Source organism: Oxyura jamaicensis, chromosome 5 (assembly GCF_011077185.1).
Source record: "Oxyura jamaicensis isolate SHBP4307 breed ruddy duck chromosome 5, BPBGC_Ojam_1.0, whole genome shotgun sequence".
In the NCBI taxonomy this organism is placed as follows: Eukaryota; Metazoa; Chordata; class Aves; order Anseriformes; family Anatidae; genus Oxyura; species Oxyura jamaicensis.
Window position 1 is genome coordinate 6,690,691 of NC_048897.1, and position 22,131 is coordinate 6,712,821.

At 38.1% G+C, this 22,131-nt stretch overlaps 1 protein-coding gene across 1 annotated transcript in view; it reads right to left on the reverse strand.

Annotated features, from left to right (window-relative positions):
• Positions 1-3,206: 3,206 nt before the first annotated feature.
• The window catches only part of PDHX (pyruvate dehydrogenase complex component X), a 43,764-nt gene continuing 24,839 nt past the window's right edge, over positions 3,207-22,131 (reverse strand). The window contains exons 6-11 of the mRNA XM_035327503.1: positions 20,412-20,595; positions 19,587-19,734; positions 17,392-17,450; positions 15,068-15,226; positions 6,127-6,191; positions 3,207-4,111 (exon numbers count right to left, since the gene is read on the reverse strand). Of these exons, the coding sequence (XP_035183394.1) occupies positions 3,847-4,111; positions 6,127-6,191; positions 15,068-15,226; positions 17,392-17,450; positions 19,587-19,734; positions 20,412-20,595 (880 nt within the window). The 3' untranslated portion in view covers positions 3,207-3,846. The remainder of the gene's footprint in view (positions 4,112-6,126; positions 6,192-15,067; positions 15,227-17,391; positions 17,451-19,586; positions 19,735-20,411; positions 20,596-22,131) is intronic.

Here is a 22,131-nt window from a genome sequence, read left to right on the forward strand (position 1 = left end):
TGCTAGGATAACCTGAGTAGTACTGAAAGACCTGAGTAGTACTGAAAGGGCTTGTAATGTGTGCATCAGATGGAAAAATCACCAGCCCACCAATCCAGTTGACACTGGTCATTGTGCAACCATTATTTACTATACTTTATTTCCCTTCTTCTCAAGGAAATTACAATAATGTACAAAATTTTCAATGGACTTTAGAGAGGTAAAAATATTTATGGTCTGAAATAATACATAAAAAGACTCAGAAAAAAATAGAAGTCATGAGTAAAACCAACTAAATAATAATAATAAAAAAAAAAGAAAATCTGCTTCAAACCTACACTTTATCACCATAAAACTAATCAGATGACTAAACCTAAAGGCAACTTTATTTTCTTTCACTTTATGGCACAGCCTATTGCATACGAAAAACATGTCAAACGTGACACTTAGTTCCAGTGATTCTGCATTAGTTTCCCCCTAATTGCAGTTTCAATCTGAAATGACATACTTTAATGCAATCAAAATGCAACTTGCTGTACAATGCGGTGTATAAAAGCATGTATTCTGGCTTTGTCACATTCATAGCTTGATGATCAACTTTCAAATTCTGTTGTATCCCATGGGACTAATCTCTAGTTGGAATAAAAGTGTTTATTTTGTATGAATGGAAATGAACATGCGGACAAAAGGATTAGGTGGAAATAGAACTGTGCATTCACTGTAGGAGTGAGGTTCCTTCAGGGATAATGTTCGGAAGGCCCATTCCAGAAAAATTATTTTAGAAGGAATATACTGCAGGAAAAAAAATCCCCAAAAGTCAAAGATTCTGAGAGCACAATTAGGTACTGAAACCTTACACATATAGTTCATGACTTGCCAAATATCACAAGTCCATAATAGCTACCCCATAGTTTTTTTCTAACTATACCTCTTTCAAGGAAAATTATATGAAGGCAATTTTCACCAAGCATAGTTTAAAGGCAGATATTTCTAGCAGATAACAGCACAATCATCAAATTTTAATTGTTAGTGTTTTAATTCTTCAAAAAGTTAGATGTGTTCATGGTATTTCTTGCTTAGGCAGGTAAAAGAGATGTTAACATTTTAAAGAACAAAAGAAAAAAATGTTCAAACATGAAATTTTTACTTCAACTCACTTAAATGTAAAAGCATAACCATTTCATATGTTTCACTTTCAGGTCCATTTTAGTCATTGCCCCCATTCCCAAATCCCTGAATTCTCCACAAGGATATTCATCGTTTTATTTTAATCCGTATGAGCAACTCGTTATCTCCCTTCTGCAAAAACTGTAGATGTTACCGAATGGTACGGTTACTTGAGGAGAGGCATACTGGAGGGATCTGACTGCTATCACAACATGATTGTATTCCAGAGAGGTCCTTCACAGGCTGATGACTGACAAATCACATGCATCCGTTTTTCTGTCAAATGACAATGTTGGCAAGCAGGCAGGTGTAAAGAAAACAGATTTAAAGCTTTTTATTTGCCTTGCTGAGAGACTGGCTCAGTTCAAAAGTTACAAGGGCTTAATTAACCTGTAGAAAAAGTTGCACTGTCTTCACGTGTTTGTGTTAAATAGGGCAAGTATTAGCACCCACATGAATGAGACAGCATGATAAACGCAGTATATATATGCAACACTGCCTTCCAGTGGCTCCAAAAAAATGTTAAGTAAAATATGCTGACTTGCCCTACATGAACTCAAGCACACACACAAAACTGTAGTTGTGTATACAAATCAGCCCTTCACTATAGTCAGCCAGAGAGTAGCACACACAAAGGCTGGGGAGCACATACCAACACCACAGTGTGCCTAGTACAAAAATGAAGATCACTGTATCAGGTTTTACATTAGCCTGCAAACTCTTGTGCAGATTTACTTACACAAACAAATGAAAACTCATTAAGTACAATATATTATGGTTCTCTCCTCCCCCCTTGAAAATACTATGGGATTTACTATGGGATTAATAGACAACGTTGGAACAATTCATGGTCAACCATTTAAAACTGCAAATAAATATTAACCATGCAATTGTGAATATGGTTTCTCAGTGAAAAACTCCTGGAAATACCAGCAGATTACCATTATTATACAGTAAACTAAACTTAGTAATCAAAAGTTTATTCTCTTTTTACTGTTAGATTAACAGTTCATAATACTTATTGTATTAGAACAACCTAAAGAAACAAACTCATGTAATGAAAACTTTCAGCTCAGTATTAACTTTTTTTTCTTGCAATTAGTTTTTTAAGTTATGGCATCAGCTCAACAAACAAGTCCTTTGAATCTTAAAAAAAAAAAGTACTTATAAAAAAACAGAATTAGACGAACTCCCAGAATTCAACTGAATTTATATTTTCACCAGGTCCTGAAAACAAAATTGTTTCATTACAAATTCATACTTTGGATAGTTCCATATTCACATGCATTCATTCAAACTCATGGTTCCATATTCATACACAGGAAAAAAGAACAATTCATTTCTGTTCATTTAAACTTCAGGCCACTGAATTTATGACTCCGAGTTACAATTCAATATATAACTAACGATAAAACACTTCGTATTTACATCTTTAATCTATCCATTCAAAGAACAACATTAAAGAGCAAATTTTCAGTGTGCAAAATTTGACCTTTCATACTGCAACCTCCGTGAGATTAAAATATCAAAGCCAGTTTTTCATCATAATATTGCTGGCACAAATAACTTGTTCTTTAAGCTAACCACAGTGTATCACAGAACACCTGAAAACAGTATTTGTCATATTTTGTAGTACTGTAGAAGAAATTTGAGTTGGGGCAACTTTGAAGGGAATAACTTTTAAAAATATTAAGCCAAAGAAAACCTGTTATTAATTGTTGCTTTGCTTTCCCCAGATATTGGTAACATCAAAAACTGAAATCAATGAAGCTGAGATTTCATTATTTCCAGAGAATACCTTTATTCTGATAAATTCTCATCTCTACACTCATCTCAATGCATTAAATAAAGCAGCAGCCTTAAAATACTGAAAAAATTGATGCAACTACAGTTTAAATGTGCTTTAATGAGACCTAATTATATGAATGCAGCTGTGGATTCTACCAGATTATTTCATATTTTGAGAAATTATTTTTTTTTCTATGATCTAATTTAGTCTCTCACATTTTCCAGTAATTTCATTTCTCCATTCCTCTCTCCAGTCAATTTGTTTTTTTTTTCCTCAGTGCAGCTTGTAGAAAAGAAGAATGAAACCAAAAACTTCTTTTTGGTTTATAACTTCTTTGCTCTTATGTAGGAATCCACTGAAATTTCTGTCAAAAGCTTATGAACCTTACTTCAATCTTATTTGGATGGTACAGCATGCCAGACAAGGATTTTGCAAACTGAAAAACTACAGCAGCAATACAAATTAGCTACTCCACAACCTCAGTATTGATCAGGAGTGATAGCAGCACATTGCTCAATTATAAGTTTTGCTTACCTCACTATAAAAGCTAGATATTTAGCCCTTAGATGAAGCACCTCACTCCCTTATACATTTTATTAAGCTTTCTTAAGCTTTCTTTTACAGAGGAGATTGACTTTTCTATGCAAACGTTATGTCCTATTAGTACTAAATGTTTAAAGAAACGTGGTATGTTAACTTTGAAGTCTTTTTTTTTTTAGCTTTACAATATAAAACCTGATCATTGGAAATGACTAAAAGCATGAAAATTAACAGTTTTTCATATTAATTCAATAAATTAAATATTTTAACTGTCTATCTCGCACTATTTACTCCCCTCCAATGTACTTGGGGGTGTTTTTCTGTAACAGAGTTCTCTGTGTCGTCAAAACAGGAAGTAATCTTCACTGAGTTTAACACAAGGCAAGTCGTATTGGATTCTCGAGGTTTGCTTTCAAGGTCTCCAGAAACTTTGAAGCCAGTTCATCATCTACCACACGACCATCACTTGAAAGAGTCACTGTCATCAGTTGATGCTGCTTAAGCTTCTCATTCCCTTCTTCATCTTCCACAACCTTGAGCTCTGGTCTTGCTCGACCCACAGCTAGGATGCAGGCCTGTGGAGGGTTTATGACCGCAGTGAAATCGTTGATGCCAAACATGCCCAGATTGGAGATACTAAATGAAAAAGAAAAGAGTTATCAGTAATGTCAAAAATGACATCTCCTAGAAGAAGAAAGTCTATATCCAAAGACTACTGTGAACTAATTTCTTTCTGAAGGCCAAATCCACTAACTCACTAAAAAGATCTGAGCTGGATTTCAGTTGGACATATTCAGACTCCCGGAGATCTGGGATTTTTTAATTACAACTAATGCACCTTTCTCTAGAGTCCTATTTCTTTACATCATTACATTACAGCACAGTGATCACAAAGGCAGTTGCAACACTTTTGCTGCCTGGGAATATACAGTAACATCCACAGTTCCTTTGGGCAGATAAATGCATTATCTCCAAGGAAGCACTGGATGTATTGCAAGATACCAGAAACCTACCATAACAAAACAACTTGTGTAATTTCTGTCACTGGAGCTCTAACCACAGATTAAAAAAAAAGTTACCTTCCCTTAAAATAAAAACCCATATTGTTTTAATTGTAAGTGTGCCTCCTATCTTCTGTAAATTGCTGGGCAAAAGCTGACCAGGATAAGGAAATTCATCTAACATAACACGAGAACTACCTAGCTTTCAAACCCAGTCCCCATATGATAACATTTTAAAATGACATTTACCCTGTATTCCTGGGCCCATAATGGCCTTTTTCAAAAAAAATGCCTTCAGAGTACAGAAAAAAGCAAGAATAGAAAGACAAATGCTAAAATGCAGAAAGCAGACAAGCTTACTTTCATAAATATGGCTGACAGGAAAGTGATATCTTAAAATAAAACTTTGTCTATCCCTATTCTAAGCTAAACGCCTTTTAGATCAAACCTCACAACTTCAAGTTACTATAGCCAAAACTGTATGTTTTGGGCATTTAGATTGTCACTCAGGCACAGAAAAGCCTTATCATGCTTTTCTCTCTTGAAAATTTTGTCTGTATCACCAACTGGGAAGTGGTACATAAGGGAGGGCTGGACTCTTGTGACAGACTGTTCACCAGAGAAAGTTGGCCTACCATCTTCTCCTTCTGTTAAAGTTACTGCAAAAAGTGGAAAAAGATAATCTGTTATTCTCTGATAGGCCATTTGTGTTTAAGAAGACATCCATGCCTCCACTGCTGCATTACATAAGCTTTTTATGCTGAAAGGCTTACAAATTTTATGACCGCTCCTCCAGCATGATGCAGCGACTTATTCCAGACAGGTGCAGCCCAGGCACACTCTACTATATATTACAGCAGTATTTCTGCAGAAGAGTGTCATTTCTAGTAGTATTCTCATCACAATTTTTCCATTATAGAAGAATATTAATGATGAACATTCAGACTTAGCTTTCAAAAACAACTGACAAAAAGAGAGGTAAGCTAGAATTTGTGTAACAAAAATGTTCCTTGATGATGCTGTTTGGCAAGAAACACTTCACTTAATAGAAAAAAAAAAAAGTATATGCTATTTAAAATGTCTGCTTTGGTTTTGATGTTTCAGTTAAACGCAAACTGCAAGAATTAGCACCACAACTTTGCTATAGCGCTTGTTACCCCTCTAGAGACATTCTTCTAAATGGATTACTGACAAACAGGGCATTACTGTATGCCGTGCTCCCTCTGACAAGGAGGTAGTTTTTAAGTATTTATTTCAAGAACTATTATCAATGCATTCTCCTAATTAAAGGATGAAATTAAAGAAAAACAAGCAAAAGAAAAACTTTCCTGGGCATCTGCAAAAAACTAGGTGCAAAAACAAAAGTCAGAACAGTCTTGCTATGAAAAGTCTGAATTCATCAAAAAGTGAAAAGCCTGAATCACAGCAGGCTCTGATGAAATAGACTTGTTGAAAACGAGTACTGAGATAATACTTTCTCCCAATACATGACATTCAGCCTAGGCTTGGCCCTCATAATCATCCCATGGAGTTTCATCCTAAATGAATCAAGATTTTAAAAGGTAATGCATTAATACATAGTTAAATGGCTGAGAATATAGCAGTTCTGAACGCACATTACTTATATTGAACACTGCTAGAGAATGTTACCTAAAAGATCCTCCCTGGTATTCTTCAGGTAACAGCTTTCCATCTCTTGCTTTCTTTGCTAGAGCCTAAGGAAGATGAAATAAGAAAAAGATGAGGAACAAGGAAAAGAAATTAAAGTGTCATAAGAGTTTCATTCTTTTTACTTCAGCGAGACATTGTAAGTACCATAGAGCCACAAAAAAAGTCATCTGCTTTTGGATTGTGGTGAGCATTTTAACAACATTGCTGTTGTAGCTGCAATGATTTGACAAAAGAGACTAGGACACAAAGCTTCATTTTCCCAACTATATTGGCTATTCAATAAAAGCTGTTCTCTCACCTTACAAACTTTGCTTCAGTTTTCACAATGGAAACTATTAGTCTTTTCTCCACATTTTTTTTTTTTTTATAATAGGAATATCTAGCAATATACTAATGAAACAAATTCACATTATTCTCCTCAACATATTTGTTTTAAAAAAATGCCAGGTATCACTACAGAACTTTGTAGTAGATGGAGAGAAAATATAATTCTTTCAGCTAAGTATTCAGCTACCTTCAACGTAAGTAAGACTGCCCTTCCTGCAGTCTCCATTTCATTAATAAGACTTTTCTGCTTCTAAACACAACAGAAGAAACTCTCCAGAAAAGTTTTCTTTAAAATACAGCCCAAGAAGGTCATACCATGCTCTGAGATGATAAGATCACAGAGAAAAGAACATTATGCATCCCCTAGCATGTTTCTAGCTTAGTGGACTCCTTAGACAGAACCAGTAGGAATGATGATGAGTAATTCTTGCAGTACGTGTCACATCAGGAAAGGACTGTGTGGAGCCCAAGAGAAATGGCACCTATGAGTGGGTCAAGAGCCAGTTATTCAAGCCAGCAAGCTGTTTCTACACATTTGTATAGAATCCAATGGAAAAATGGTGATTGGAAACGTGCAGCGTGACTTCTCCATTAGTAGCAATCTTCTCCAAAGTAGGAGCTCTTCAATTGACAGCACAGATTGACATGGGAATATACAAAACAGGCTATCTATCCTATTCACACGCAATACATTTAGTGCTTTTGGCCTGTAATTTATTTATTCTGCAGGTGGAAAAGTGCATGGAGAATGTCAAGTTGTGACCGTTCCAGCATTATGACATTCTAAGACAAAAATAACCATTTCCAAAAGCACAGTCAGGGAAGTAGGCTCAGATCTCAGTTACTGGGGAAGACTGATAAAAGCAGTCTGTTTGCATTTTCCTCCTCCTGCTCAAAATAATAAAAATTAATTATAGTTTCAAAGCATTTAATTATGGTAGGGAAATACAAGTGGAAGTGAATGGAAAAAAAAAGTCTGATTATCACCTCACAAAAAAAAAGTAATATATTACATCTATGAATCCTTCTAGAAGAAAAAGATTCCAGGAACCCCCTCTGTTTTCTAGGAATTTTCTACTTCCCTTTTATGAATTCTATTGCTGCTTTCTATATTTTTTTTCCACATTCTTTCTAGGAATCACCCTTCTTTCCAGGAAATTACCTTTCTACCCCACACACCCTCTTTTTTTTTTTTTTATAAAAACAAGTCAGATTTCTGGGAATTGTTCCCTCTGCATTCTACAAATTGTCTACATGCTTTTCATTAATACCATATCAAATGCTCTCCAGGAATATCTGTGTTTTCTAGAGATTTTAAAAGTGCTTCCTAGGAACCCTTTCTCCCACAGATGTGCTTTCCAAGAACCACATATGCTTTCTATGAATATCACCATCTGAAGAGGTCATTTCTATGAACCCTCACTGCCCTTCTTTCAAGGAATTCTTCCCCACCATGAATTTCAAAGAAATCCCGCTCTGCTTTCCACTTTTTCAAATGCTTTCCAGGCATTTTCCACAGGATTTCCAGGAGTCCTCCTCCCATCCCCAATGGGCTTTCTAGGAATTTTCCATGCCATTTCCAAGACACCTCTTCCATTAACATGATTTTTTTCCAGAAAAAAAAATCACTCCCCTTCTGCCGCCTAGGAATTTTCCATGTTTTCACAAAAATCCTAGATGTTTCCCAAGGATATATACACAAATGCTTTCCCAGTCTCCACACCAAACTCTAAAGAAGATAATGTCCATCTACCCAGGTAAAAACTACACTGAACTAAAGCATTCCTACAAAAACCCAGCATTATCTAGTTCATTCTTTTATCACTAGAACTACTAGCCTGATCAAACAGGAGTTTTCTATCCCAGTGCTATAAAATTGTAATAATTCCAGGTGCCTACAAATGTTGTGTGTTTTTTGGTGCAGTGGTTACCTGAATATTCTCAGAATATAAACCAAAAATAAATCAGTTTGCCCATGCCAACTTGCCTTAGCTAGCTAAATTGAATCAGCGACTTCATAAAGGCCTGACAGATATACATGTATATATTCACTTCTTTTCAGCAGGCAATCCCTCTTGAATTACTAAACATTGTGGTTTCCCATTAAAAGTTAGTCTGAAGCACTAGTGCTAGGCAATGGAAACTTCAGTGATGAAGTAGTTCGTGAAGCGGAATTTACAGAATCACAGAATCACAGAATTTCTAGGTTGGAAGAGACCTCAAGATCATCGAGTCCAACCTCTAACCTAACACTAACAGTCCCCACTAAACCATATCCCTAAGCTCTACATCTAAACGTCTTTTGAAGACTTCCAGGGATGGTGACTCCACCACCTCTCTGGGCAGCCTGTTCCAATGCCTCACAACCCTTTCAGTAAAGAAGCTCTTCCTAACATCTAACCTAAAACTCCCCTGGCGCAACTTTAGCCCATTCCCCCTCGTCCTGTCACCAGGCACGTGGGAGAACAGGCCAACCCCCAGCTCTCTACAGCCTCCTTTAAGGTATCTGTAGAGAGCGATAAGGTCGCCCCTGAGCCTCCTCTTCTCCAGGCTGAATAAGCCCAGCTCCTTCAGCTGCTCCTCGTAGGACTTGTTCTCCAGGCCCATCACCAGCTTCGTCGCCCTTCTTTGGACCCGCTCAAGCACCTCGATGTCCTTCTTGTAGCGAGGGGCCCAAAACTGAACACAGTACTCGAGGTGCGGCCTCACCAGAGCCGAGTACAGGGGGACGATCACCTCCCTAGCCCTGCTGGTCACACTATTTCTGATACAAGCCAGGATGCCGTTGGCCTTCTTGGCCACCTGAGCACACTGCTGGCTCATATTCAGCCGACTGTCCACTATCACTCCCAGGTCCTTCTCCGCCTGGCAGCTCTCCAACCACTCATCTCCCAGCCTGTAGCTCTGCTTGGGGTTATTACGCCCCAGGTGCAGGACCCGGCACTTGGCCTTGTTAAACTTCATGCAGTTGACCCCAGCCCATCGGTGCAGCCTATCCAGATCCTCCTGCAGAGCCTTCCTACCCTCGAGCAGATCGACACTCGCACCTAACTTGGTGTCATCTGCAAACTTACTGAGGGTGCACTCAATGCCCTCGTCCAGATCATTGATGAAGATGTTAAAGAGGACCGGCCCCAGCACCGAGCCCTGGGGGACGCCACTAGTGACTGGCCTCCAACTGGATTTGACTCCATTTACCACAACTCTCTGGGCCCGGCTATCCAGCCAGTTTCTAACCCAACGAAGCGTGCGCCAGTCCAAGCCAAGAGCAGCCAGTTTCTTGAGGAGAATGCTGTGGGAGACGGTGTCAAAAGCCTTGCTGAAGTCAAGGTAGACCACATCCACAGCCTTTCCCTCGTCCACCCAGCGCGACACTTTGTCATAGAAGGAGATCAGGTTCGTCAAGCAGGACCTGCCTTCCATAAACCCATGCTGACTGGGCCTGATCGCCTGCTTGCCCTTCAAGTGCCGCATGATGACTCCCAAGAGGATCTGCTCCATGAGCTTCCCTGGTACTGAGGTCAAACTGACAGGCCTGTAGTTCCCCGGGTCAGCCCTCCGGCCCTTCTTGTAGATGGGCGTCACATTCGCTAGCCGCCAGTCAGCTGGGACCTCCCCCGATAGCCAGGACTGCTGATAAATGATGGATAGTGGCTTGGCCAGCTCCTCTGCCAGTTCTCTCAGTACCCTTGGGTGGATCCCATCCGGCCCCATCGACTTGTGCCGTAGCAGGTCACCAACCAGTTCTTCGTGGATGGTGAGGGCCACATCCTGCTCCCCATCCCCTTCCACCAGCTCAGGGTACTGGGAATCCAGAGAACAACCGGTATTGCCGCTAAAGACTGAGGCAAAGAAGGCATTGAGCACCTCCGCCTTTTCCTTATCTCTTGTAACTAAGTTTCCCCCTGCATCCAGTAAAGGATGGAGATTCTCCTTTGTCCTCTTTTTTGTGTTGATGTATTTATAAAAGCGTTTTTTGTTATCTTTAACGGCAGTAGCCAGATTGAGCTCCAGATGAGCTTTGGCCTTCCTAATTTTGTCCCTGCACAGCCTCGCTACATCCTTATAGTCCTCCCTAGTGGCCTGCCCACTTTTCCAAAGATTATAAACCCTCTTTTTTCTCCTAAGCTCAAGCCACAGTTCTCTGTTCAGCCAGGCTGGTCTTCTTCCCCGCTGGCTCATCTTTGGGCACATGGGAACAGACCGCTCCTGCGCCATTAGGATTTGCCTCTTGAAGAGCACCCAGCCTTCCTGGACCCCTCTGCCCTTCAGAACCGCCTCCCAAGGGACTCTACCAACCAGTGTCCTGAGCAGCCCAAAGTCAGCTCTCCGAAAGTCCAGTACAGTGGTTTTACTGGTTCCCTTCCTGGCCTCGCCAAGAATAGTGAACTCCACCATTTCGTGGTCACTCTGCCCAAGACAGCTCCCGACAATCACATCCTCCACCAGTCCTTCTCTGTTTGTGAAGAGAAGGTCTAGCGGGGCGCCACCCCTGGTAGGCTCACTAATCAGCTGCGTCAGGAAGCTATCTTCCACTTTCTCCAGAAACCTCCTAGACTGCTTTCTCTGGGCTGTGTTGTGCTTCCAGGATATGTCAGGGAAGTTGAAGTCCCCCACGAGTACAAGCGCTGAAGATTTCGCAACTTCTGTCAGCTGCCTGTAGAACTCCTCATCCGTCTCCTCGTCCTGGTTCGGCGGTCTATAGCAGACCCCGACCAGGACGCTAGCCTTGTTGTCCCTGCCGATCCTAACCCAAAGGGACTCGATCTTGTCATTCCTAGCCTCGAGTTTTACAACATCGAAAGACTCTCTAATATAGAGAGCCACACCGCCACCCCTTCTGTGCTGCCTGTCCCTTCTGAAGAGCCTATAGCCAGGCATCGCAGCACTCCAGTCATGAGACTGGTCCCACCACGTTTCCGTGATGGCAACCAAGTCGTAGCCTGCCCGCTGCACGATGGCTTCCAGCTCCTCCTGTTTGTTACCCATGCTGCGTGCATTGGTGTAGATGCACTTCAGCTGGGCCATTACCTTATTCCCCGGCCTTGCTATTGTTCCCCCTGGCACAGCTCCAACAATCCTTGCTTCACCCCCATCCCCCTTCTTACCTAGTTTAAAGCCCTATCAATGAGCCCTGCCAGCTCCTGGCCAAGGATCCTTTTTCCCCTAAAGGATAGGGACCCATCTACGGCCATCAGACCAGGTGCTGAATAAACTGCCCCATGGTCGAAAAACCCAAGATCTCTGCGTTGGCACCAGCCCCAGAGCCACGTGTTTAACAGGTGAGCTTTCCAGGTCCTCTCCATACCCCTCCCTGTCACCGTAGGGATGGACGAAAACACTACCTGCACTCCCGCTCCGTCCACTAACCGTCCCAGCCCCCTAAAGTCTCTTTTGATTGCCTTCAGGCTTCTGTCTTCAATGTCGTCACTGCCTGCCTGGACTATAAGAAGAGGATAATAATCAGAGGGGCGTACCAGGTTGGGAAGCTTCCTGGCAACGTCCCTGACCCTGGCCCCAGGGAGGCAGCAGACTTCCCTACGGGTAGGGTCAGGCCGACAAATAGGGCCCTCTGTTCCCCTAAGGATAGAGTCTCCCACAACAATCACCCTTCTTTCTTTCTTGATGGAGGCAGTCCTGAGGCGTGGAGTCGACCTCCTCGCCCTAGGCATCCTCCTGGGAACACTTTCTACCTCTTCCTCAGTTGCTGTTGATCTCTCAGTCTCCAATATACAATCTCAGTCTCCAAATACAATCTACCTTAAAATCTCAGCAATTCCAATGGGACAACCTCTTTAAAACAAAGACTAAAAAAGGTATTGCTGTTGCACTATTACTAGCAAGAAAAGTTTATATACAGAAAAAAAATTGTTTAGGTGTCAAGCTAAAAGTAATATATTAACAAATAAAAATGAAATAACCATGAAGACATCTTGTTACCAATTACTGCAATGTTTTTAAAACTACAGATACAAAAACATTAGAAGTTATAATTGTTTTTATGTATTGAACAGTGATTTTTTTAAAAAGTGAGCTTATAAGCAATGTATGTACAACTATTTTTTTTTTTATAACCTTTGCTAGTCATGAAAGGCAGTCCAGTTTTCTCCAGTGAGGCTTGATCCCCAGTTAACAGCAAATATGGAAGAAACTCAGACTGTGAACTTAATGTGGATCCAGTTATTCTGTTTATTTAAAATCTTTGTGTTTCTACTGCATTTCCTTAGAGGGCTTCATAAGCATTAATGTAATAATCCTTGAAATTCCTTGTAAGGTGTTCATAGCTTTGTTTTTACCAACTTACATCTGTACAATGTCTGGAAATTATAAAACAACTGTTACACTTGCCACTGGATCTGACATAGATCAGCAATATAATACATCTCCTAGTGGAATACTACTACTTACATATGAAAAGTTGTATTACAGTACAAAAAGGGATTAATCCATGTCACAACTACTAACCAATTCATTATCTGTGCGGAAGTTTATCCGATCTGGACTCTACCTCCACCCACATGCAAACAAAAAGAAGTTAATTCCATCATAGTTTCCACTTAAGACAGTCGCCTTTATCAGTTTCTACCAAGTGAAATAAACAGACTGCTTAATTCTGTTGATGGATATTTTCCACCAGAAATAAAATCTTGGCACATCTTCTTGGACTATTTTGTGAGACAAGCCCAACCAGTACATGGATAGTAACATCCATGACACTGTTGATCAAGGTAAACAACTATCTTCCCTATGTACATTTCTGAACAGCTTCCAGGCAATGAGCATAAAAGGCCACAGTAGTCCAACAACTGCAGTGCCTTCAGCTTAAAACTAAACAGCAAGAAGTTTAAGGAAATCCTCCTAATGAATCAACCACTAAGTAATTCAAGCTTGTACCAAGTTTTCAAAACAATGACATTTTCTATGAATTTAAGTTAGAAGGATACATTTAATTTTCATTTAGCCTTTTCTTCATCTCTGAATAATTATTGAACTAGGAGTTAATAGCCACGGGAACAGTGTTCGCATAATAGGGTCAGTATGAGCATAATACATGTGCAATTGCATTACATGAGTGATGAAAATATGGTACTAGGATGTGCATGACCTGGAAAAAAGATGATTTAACATGCAGCAGGAGACATGTAGGTAACTTTCACAAAGAAAACAGCTGCCAAAATACAGGGAAACTGGTGGAGAAACAGATGCAGTTTCAGAGTTTGTGCCTTCAGAGCACGTGTGTGTGTAAGGGCTACATATTTGTTTCAGTTATTCATTGAAGAAGTTGAAAAGCAAAATTTGTTGGTGTGGATACCTGCAATCTGTCTGACTCAATGGCTTTCATACAGAGTAGTTGTGACCTATGTTACACACATTCCATTTGAAATGAAAGGGAAATTGAAATATTTATTTTATCATAGCCTAATAAACATAACATGTGCACACACTCATCCTGGGAGCTGTGGAACACAATTTCTGGTAAGAAAGGTTTGCAATACTGTGTCACAGTATTAAGGTATTGGGGTTGAAAACTGAAGCATATACTATATTTCACTTCTAATAATGCCATTTCACTTCTTGCCATTTTATCACTAATCACAGAGTAATTGAACAACCTCAGATGACCTTCCTCATTGGCTGGCTAGAATATTAATGAAAGGTTTTACTTTCACAACATGTGGAACATGAAACAAGTCATACTGACTGGAAAATCTTGAAAACATACAGAATATTTTGTGCGATGACAAGTCATTTTTTGTTAAAACTGTTAGTTGCTCCCTTCTGCTTACGCAGACTATCATGATCTCTGTAGTTTTCAGTAAAAGACAAATTTATAAATAATAGCTTCTGTCTTGTTTTAGGACACTTTCATGCCCTAGCAGCTACTTTCACTGCATTCTCCAGATACTGCAGGCCTTTAGCCTGCACATTGGCACACGTTAAATGACAAAGAAAAGCTCAGGTTAGAACATTTCATCATTGATTGTGTTTTTGCCTGCCACAAAACACTTCAGCTATGGCTGACAAGAATTGCCATGGATTCAAGTCACCAATTGGCATCTGGCCTGTGCACACTATACTGCTTGTTTGTAAGGTGAGCTTAATGTTTTCTTTGGGGTGACATTCTCAGTATGAAAAGTTGCAGACAGTAATAAGTGCCGTAATATACCTGCACAGAATGTAACATGAGCAGCTACAGACAAATTTCTGGGAAAGGTAGGAAAACAAAACACACTAAACCTCAAACCTAAAGACTGGAAATACTAGAAATTAATATTACCTAGTTTTCTCATAAGGATTAGAGAAATACATTGATGGCACCGAAATGCAGAAGTCTGTACAGGTTTGTTTTTCAAATGGGCTAGCCAGCAATCGTGTTTTTTAGCTGCACAGTAAGTCACTGTTCATTAAAAATGCTAAGTTGTAAAATTAATAGTAATTAATAATTAACTCTAAGGAATACATGTAACAGCTTTAGAACCATTTTGAAACTGTTTTCTTTTTATTGATGTGTATCTAGGTCACGCTACACTTTTCACTACAAGAAACTACATAGCTATTATATTCCTCAGCCTACTGTACATTGAAGTCCTACCTTTGCAGAGGCAGCAATTTCCTGTATTCCCTTGGCAGCAACATCTTTTATGATCGGTGTAATGAGACCTCGGTCTGTTGCCACAGCAATAGAAATGTCAATGGACTGCAGCTGCCTGCAGCCTTCTCCATCCCAGGTTACGTTCACATCTGGCATTTGCTAGGAAAAAAAAAAAAAAGACAGCTGGCAGAAGAACAATGGTGCAATCAATTATCAAGAAAAAGGAAAATCCTTTAAGACACATAGCATGATACAGGCATTCACCAAATTAATTAGTGCATCGCAGACTGCTGCATGTAAATGAAGGCAAAAGATCAGGTCACATCTGTCATCAGGACTGCTACAAGCAGGACAAAAAAAATAATGAAATCACTGTAAAGATCTAAGAATAGATTTACACGATTAGCTTGATTTAAACTTACTTAAAAAAAAACCATGAATATATACTCCAGGAACCAAAATAAACAATGGCAGGGGACCCAGAAGGTTTTTTTTTTGTGCTACTGGAGAACTAACAAATTCACAAAAGCCTCTAAATTCCTTCAAGAGTCACTGACACCACCTTACAGACACCCAGAACACAAAAACCACAAAGCATTGTAATTTATCCCCCAAATAAATCACAGGATATTGACTTTAAAGTCATAGAAAACTGGTCTTGCTATACCCATGTGTTGTTTTCCAGTTTTGTTTCAAGCCTTACCCTCAACAAATGAGGCTACAAGCAGAATATGCTGCGGGTACACTCGTTATTGGGATTAAGTTCTCCTAAAGTGCATCAGTGCAATCTTTCCACATAGACCTCCAACTAAAATTCAAATAATATTTACTGATACTTTTAATGATTTTTTTTTTTTTTTGAGTTTATCATATAAAGCCGAACCAGCTCAGGGAAAAAAACAAAACAACAACAAAAAAAACAACAACAACAAACCACCATATAGGTGACGTCTCAGGTAACTGGTCAGAAATTTCCAGTAAATCCAAGATTAGTATTGAGTGACCATAATGAAACTTGGGATTAGGAAATGGAAAACTGATACCACAGTGCAGAAGATATTCCAGAAAAAAAGTTACATGAGGTACTCACAGCTAAGCTTCATTCATGGAGACACTAATTAACATTATCACATAATTTCTTTAATGGAAAAAAAGGAAGAAAAAAATCAGGTACAAAACTCAAAAATAATCTACATCCAGTCTGTGCATTGGAACTCACATTTTTTGTTCCAGTTTTCCTTCTCTAACATAAGAGAAGGGGTAACTTGTCACTTCAGCATTATGGGTATAACTCCTGTACCATTAAGTACAATACTTAGTGACTGAATGAACGATACCGGCCACATATTGCTTAAAATTGCTTAATGTTATATTTCAGACTAAGCTTCACATGCCATTAGGAGAAGATGAAAAAACTAGGTTTCTGTCACAACTTATCTAAGTCATTGTTGGAATATTCTGTAAGTGGAAAAAAATATGTGAGAACATGACCTGAAATCAAGTGTCTTAAAAAAGCCCCAAATTGGATAATCAACCTTAAAAATGGTTGACAAGGGTTGTGATCTAAACACTATAATTAAGAATTTTAAAAATCAAGACAGGATTTTTTTTCCAGAAAGTTATTTCATTATTTCAACTACAAGCAAATAAAACTCTAACTGTATTACAGAGGAGTTTAGATTATCTAGCCCACGCATTTATAAATAACGTGGTTTTAACATTTTACCCAAATTAGGGCAGAGGTCTTTCCATATGTATATCTTTAATAACATATGTAGGCTGCTATGTTCTTCACATACAGGAAAATTAAGTCTGTTTTCACATTGAACTTAAATGTGAATTTCTTTAAATCACAGTTACTCAAATCCAGATTACTATTTTGGACTTATTACTTTAGATACATTTAAAAAGTAAGCTTTTTAGGAAAAAAGAAGGGGAAGGGGAGAAAATAATAAAAAGAAACTTCAATGTGGAAAACTGAGCATTTGAAATCTTATCCCTAAATGAAAGCAAAGGTCATAACATTACAACAGAACACAATTACTTAAATCAGAAGAGATAAAATGATAATTCCAAAACAAGTTTACATGGAAAGAAAAAGCTTTTGTTCAGTTGTAAAACCCACTGCTTCCTTTGTCATCAGTGATTAAGAGTATACATTCACATCAGGTACTAGCATTTAACACAGTACAACAATGTAATGTGAATAGCAATAGAGAAAAATGTGTTTATTTTTCAAAAATGTAAGATTTCTTATAGTCATTTAACTGATCATTAATTATTAAATTCAATTATTAAATTACTGAGGTCAATTATTCACTTACCTTCAGAGTAACTGCTGTCGCCTTGATAATAAAATCATTTACAGATACTTTAATGTCATCTGCAAAGAGAAAAAAAATCATTGCCCTTAAGATGTGTTTCAGACCTGTGTGATGACAAGATTCCAGCAATTCAGCAGATTTGCTTCTTAGAAGCATTGTCAGAAAGTAAGTCATCTTTAAATTACTATCATAAAAGTGAAAAATTACTATCATAATACTTTCTCCCCTTGGAACAAAAGGAATATCAAGAAAGAGAAGTCTCCTCAGCAGAGACATTCTTTCTAGCTTTTGATATAAAGTCAGAATAGGTGCAAACTTGAGTATTATCATTCGTTCTAATGAAAAGTATTCCATATGTGTTTTGTGTTTTACATATTTACTTTCCATGTAGAAAACTATTGTAGTATCTAAATACACAAAGATAATACTGAAGACTGCTATTCCTTATGCAATGTAATGCATAAACTGGAATAATTGCAAAGATCAGCTTTTATTCAGCTATGAATCACAAGTATGCCATTCTCCAATGACCCTTGTGACCCTGCAATGTAAGAATTAGCAAGGTGAAGGCATCTGCGAATCCTTAAATTGAGTTAATGATATATTTTAACTGCAAAATAACATGCAAGTAAGCAAGTTAATAAAAAGCAGAACTACATACAAAGAAGTCAGTATTAACTAGAAAAATAACCTTAAGAGGACTGGATTTTTTTTTGAATGAAATGCAGACACAATGCAAAGTTGCTATAGAATTATCCTGAAGATATATGATATCTACACAATATTAAATTCATCATGCTTATAATGAAAAGGGTAAATTACGCTGCTGCCATCGTGACTGCTGTCACAGATCAAGAAGCAAAACTACTTAATTTTTGAGACTTACTTATGGCATGTAGTAAATATACACATCTTTAGGAATGCTCCTCTGATGAAAAAATCATTTATAGATAATTATGTAAATTCCTCAAGTGATCATTAATTTAGAGTAATTAACCAAGTGACCATTTGCCACATAATTGACTTGCAATGTTAGCCATGAACAGAAATTTATGTTTCAGAAGAAACCCAGAACTCTAATATAACACCAGGGGATCTGCAAGTACCACATTGGATTGACAGAACTGCAGAACGAGAGACAAACCTGCCTTTTTAAATACATGTCAATTGTACTTTACTGATGTGAAAATTGGGTAGATAGATTCTAGCCTGCATTGCTAATTTTGAAAATACTAAGAAATCCTATTGCATAGTACACTCAGCTGATTTTAGCAAAAACTATTTTAGTAATATCAAAGCAACCTTTGATTATTACCTTAAACTTCCATAATATTTTCTAACTATGTCATTTCAGTGAATACAAGTTGTGACAAAAAGTGAAAACTTCATTTCTTACTCTTATCCAAATATGTTTTTGTATAAATAAGAGAGTGACACATGAAAATTGGAAAGTCCACATTATATATACTAAGATTTATAGCACTTGATTCAATTGCCAACGTGTATTTCAAAATTATCCAGTTCTCTGCATGAAAGATTTCTGTTTACCTACCATCTTAACATAGCCTTAAGCATGTATCTAAGTTTTTCATTGAAAGAGATAACTGCCTTACTCCGATTAACACCATTACTATCTGTCTTCAAGGGCAATTTACCATGCATTGGCTGGCAGGGGTTAAGACCTGTATCTTCTTGTCATAGATAAAGCTATTCTCAACCAGAATTTGAGACTGTATTACCTTTCCTTTTTCCAATAAATTCAGTGAAGAAGCCAGCAAAACTAAAAAATTTAACTTTGTACCTGGAAGGATAGTACACAAGGGTATTTTAATTTAAAGCTTCCCCTGTTATTTTTCACATGAAAAATTCGAGTTTTTAAGCCATAAACAAATTAAATATTGCTGTATCTGGATGGAATGAAACAAAAACCAACTGGACAATCCATATCCTCTGCAGTTGTCTACAAACCATTGTGTTAGCTGGCAATGTAACAGCTCTGTCTTCCTGTATCTTGACAAGCTATCCAGTTCCAGTAATCACACAGGACTATAGCTTGAGTCTGACATACAAAACACCAAAAAATACCATCATGTTCTGTCCACACAAAATCTATACCTCCTGGACACACGGTGATGTGAACAAGGCAAAGTACGCATTAGTACCACATGCAATAGTAAGTCAGTTTAACCACTAACCTTTGGCCAATTCAGTTCTTAATTTCAAAATAGCATCAATGTCACAGTCAGCAGCAGCATATGCATGAGGTATAGTAGTTTTAGACTCTGTTAATCTCTTAGCAATAACTCTTCGGATGTTGCTAGCTGGGATTTCTGTGAATGTGCCCTGAAATAAATCACATACTACACATTAAATATCAGGAGAGCAAACATACATTCCCTTTGCTAAAACAAAACTCCCAATATTGATGCATTATCATTGGTGACTCCTGTTCACTTTAAACTTCACCTATGATGATCAGAAAGCAGTACATTCCAACTACAGAAAGTAACATGATGAAGATCAGTGAGTGTTCTAGTCTATTCCACTGAATTTGGATTAATTCAACAGGGTTTACAGAACAAAGACAGTTTCACTTTACAGTATAGAATTAATCCTAAAATTGATTCCAGCAAACTTCTTCAAAAAAAAAGTCCAAATATTCAGGCTTCAATTCTCAACAAGGGTATGCAAGCATCCTTCTCCATCTACCAGATCTACCATATTGCTCAGACTATGCTTGTTCCCTATAAATTATAATAAAATAATTCCTCAGTAAGTTACTGCATTTCCAGTTCTCAGAGCAGTTGCTTCAGACAGGTTTCACTATGTCTTTTTCCTTTTTCACTGTATGTCTTCTTCCTCTCTCCCTCCAGATACATTCAGTAATGTTTCAGTGCAAAATGTTTCCCCAAATTCTTCATAGAAGCAAATGATCTTTAAAGAAAGCAGTGGCTTTCAGCACTAAGCAGCAGTGGCAATATTTACCTCTGATGAAGGTAAGGACTTAAAAGAAACATTACCGGTGCAGCTGGTTGTCCTGGTGTGGAAACTGGTGGAACTGCTGGCCTTGGATAAGCAGAAGTCACAGCTGTTGCTTGTGAAGCAGAAGGCACTGCACTAGGCTGGGGAGGAGCTGGAGAAACCACAGGTTTCAATTCACTGGGTTTGCCCTTCTGTTTCTCTTGGAGAAGTTTGAGAGCATCCCTGGTGATTAAACACAGTGAAATACTGACAAAGAAGAAACAATTTCAAAAATTCCTGAAGTATTACTACTCCATCACTAATTTGTTGGCAAACTTTGTGCATTTAAATTTCTGTTGATAAACCAAATGTTAAAAAGATGATCTTTAAACTGATACAATTACTGTCTCTTTATTGATATCTTGAGTTATAATAAATTAATGAGATAATTTACATTAAAGGTATTTTGAATATGCTGTAACAGAAAACATTTGTGTCAGAGAAGCATAATATTTGTCATCACTAATTGTCAGTGTACAAGACAACTTGTAAATTGCACTAACAATTCTTGTAAATAACGTATCAGAGTACATTTACTTTGGCTATAAGATTCTGAAAATCTCAGATACAAGCTATTTAATTTGTTACATTTGGGAGCACTTCAATTAAACAAATTAATTACATCATGATAGTTATGGTAGGTTTGTAATGTTACTTTATAAATAATGCTCACAGGAAATCAAGCATTACACTTATCAATCATTTCTCCATACCTTCCTGACATAAATATGCACAAACAGATATAGGTAGTATACAAGTTCACACTTCATATACAGTTTGAAAGATAACACCATACTGAAGACATACATAAAAGGAAAACTCATATCCTTAAGCTACAATCCTATACCTCCAGTAGGTGCATTTCATTTATATAGCTACATGCTAAATACTGTTTGCACGTATGAAGTGAAACAGATAAAATTATATTTACACCACTACTGCCAATTCCAAGGAAAATAGGCTATGCTAATAAAATCTGTCTCTACTAGGGACTTGGCAAAAGAGCTGTATCCGTCGTGGATCACCTATCTTTATGCTCCAGATCTGATAACAAAAGCTTGTATCATGTACCCTACATAATCCACTATCACTTCATGAAGCCATCATCACAGTATGTACACAAAGGTTTGTTACATAAATTGGTAGAGGAAATCAAAAGCAAGTGTAAAAATCAGACTACTGACAACCACAGCATGGCTTCTAAATATAAGGCATACCAAACAAAAAGGCTTTCTGCTTTCATTAATTACTGCTCAAGGGAGAGTTTATTCTTCAGTGAGTTTCAATAGTTTATATGCTATGAATTTTTTTGTGAAGGGGCAAAATCTCAGAACCACAGAACAATGTGAATGGACTTGTATTTTTTCTTAACAGTAGCAACCCAGAGCCAAGAATTAAAACCCAAAAAGCTCCGTGCTTTCTATATGATATCTATTACTCATTGCTGACTAGCTTCAATTTGTTCCTTTAGCCTCAATATATACTTCAACAAATTATATTTAAGAAAATAAACAAATCTGAGGTCAGGATGTAAATTCATCACTAAAGCTGTTACTTGTTTTTTCCAGAATTACATGCTAGCATTTATTTTAAAAGTATTTAACATTTAACATAATTACCAAATTGGGAGGGGGGGGGGGGGGGGGTGGGGTGGCTTGAATTTAAGTTGATGGAGTATGGAGGCGGGGGGGGGGGGGTGGGGGGGGTGGTGCGAGCGGA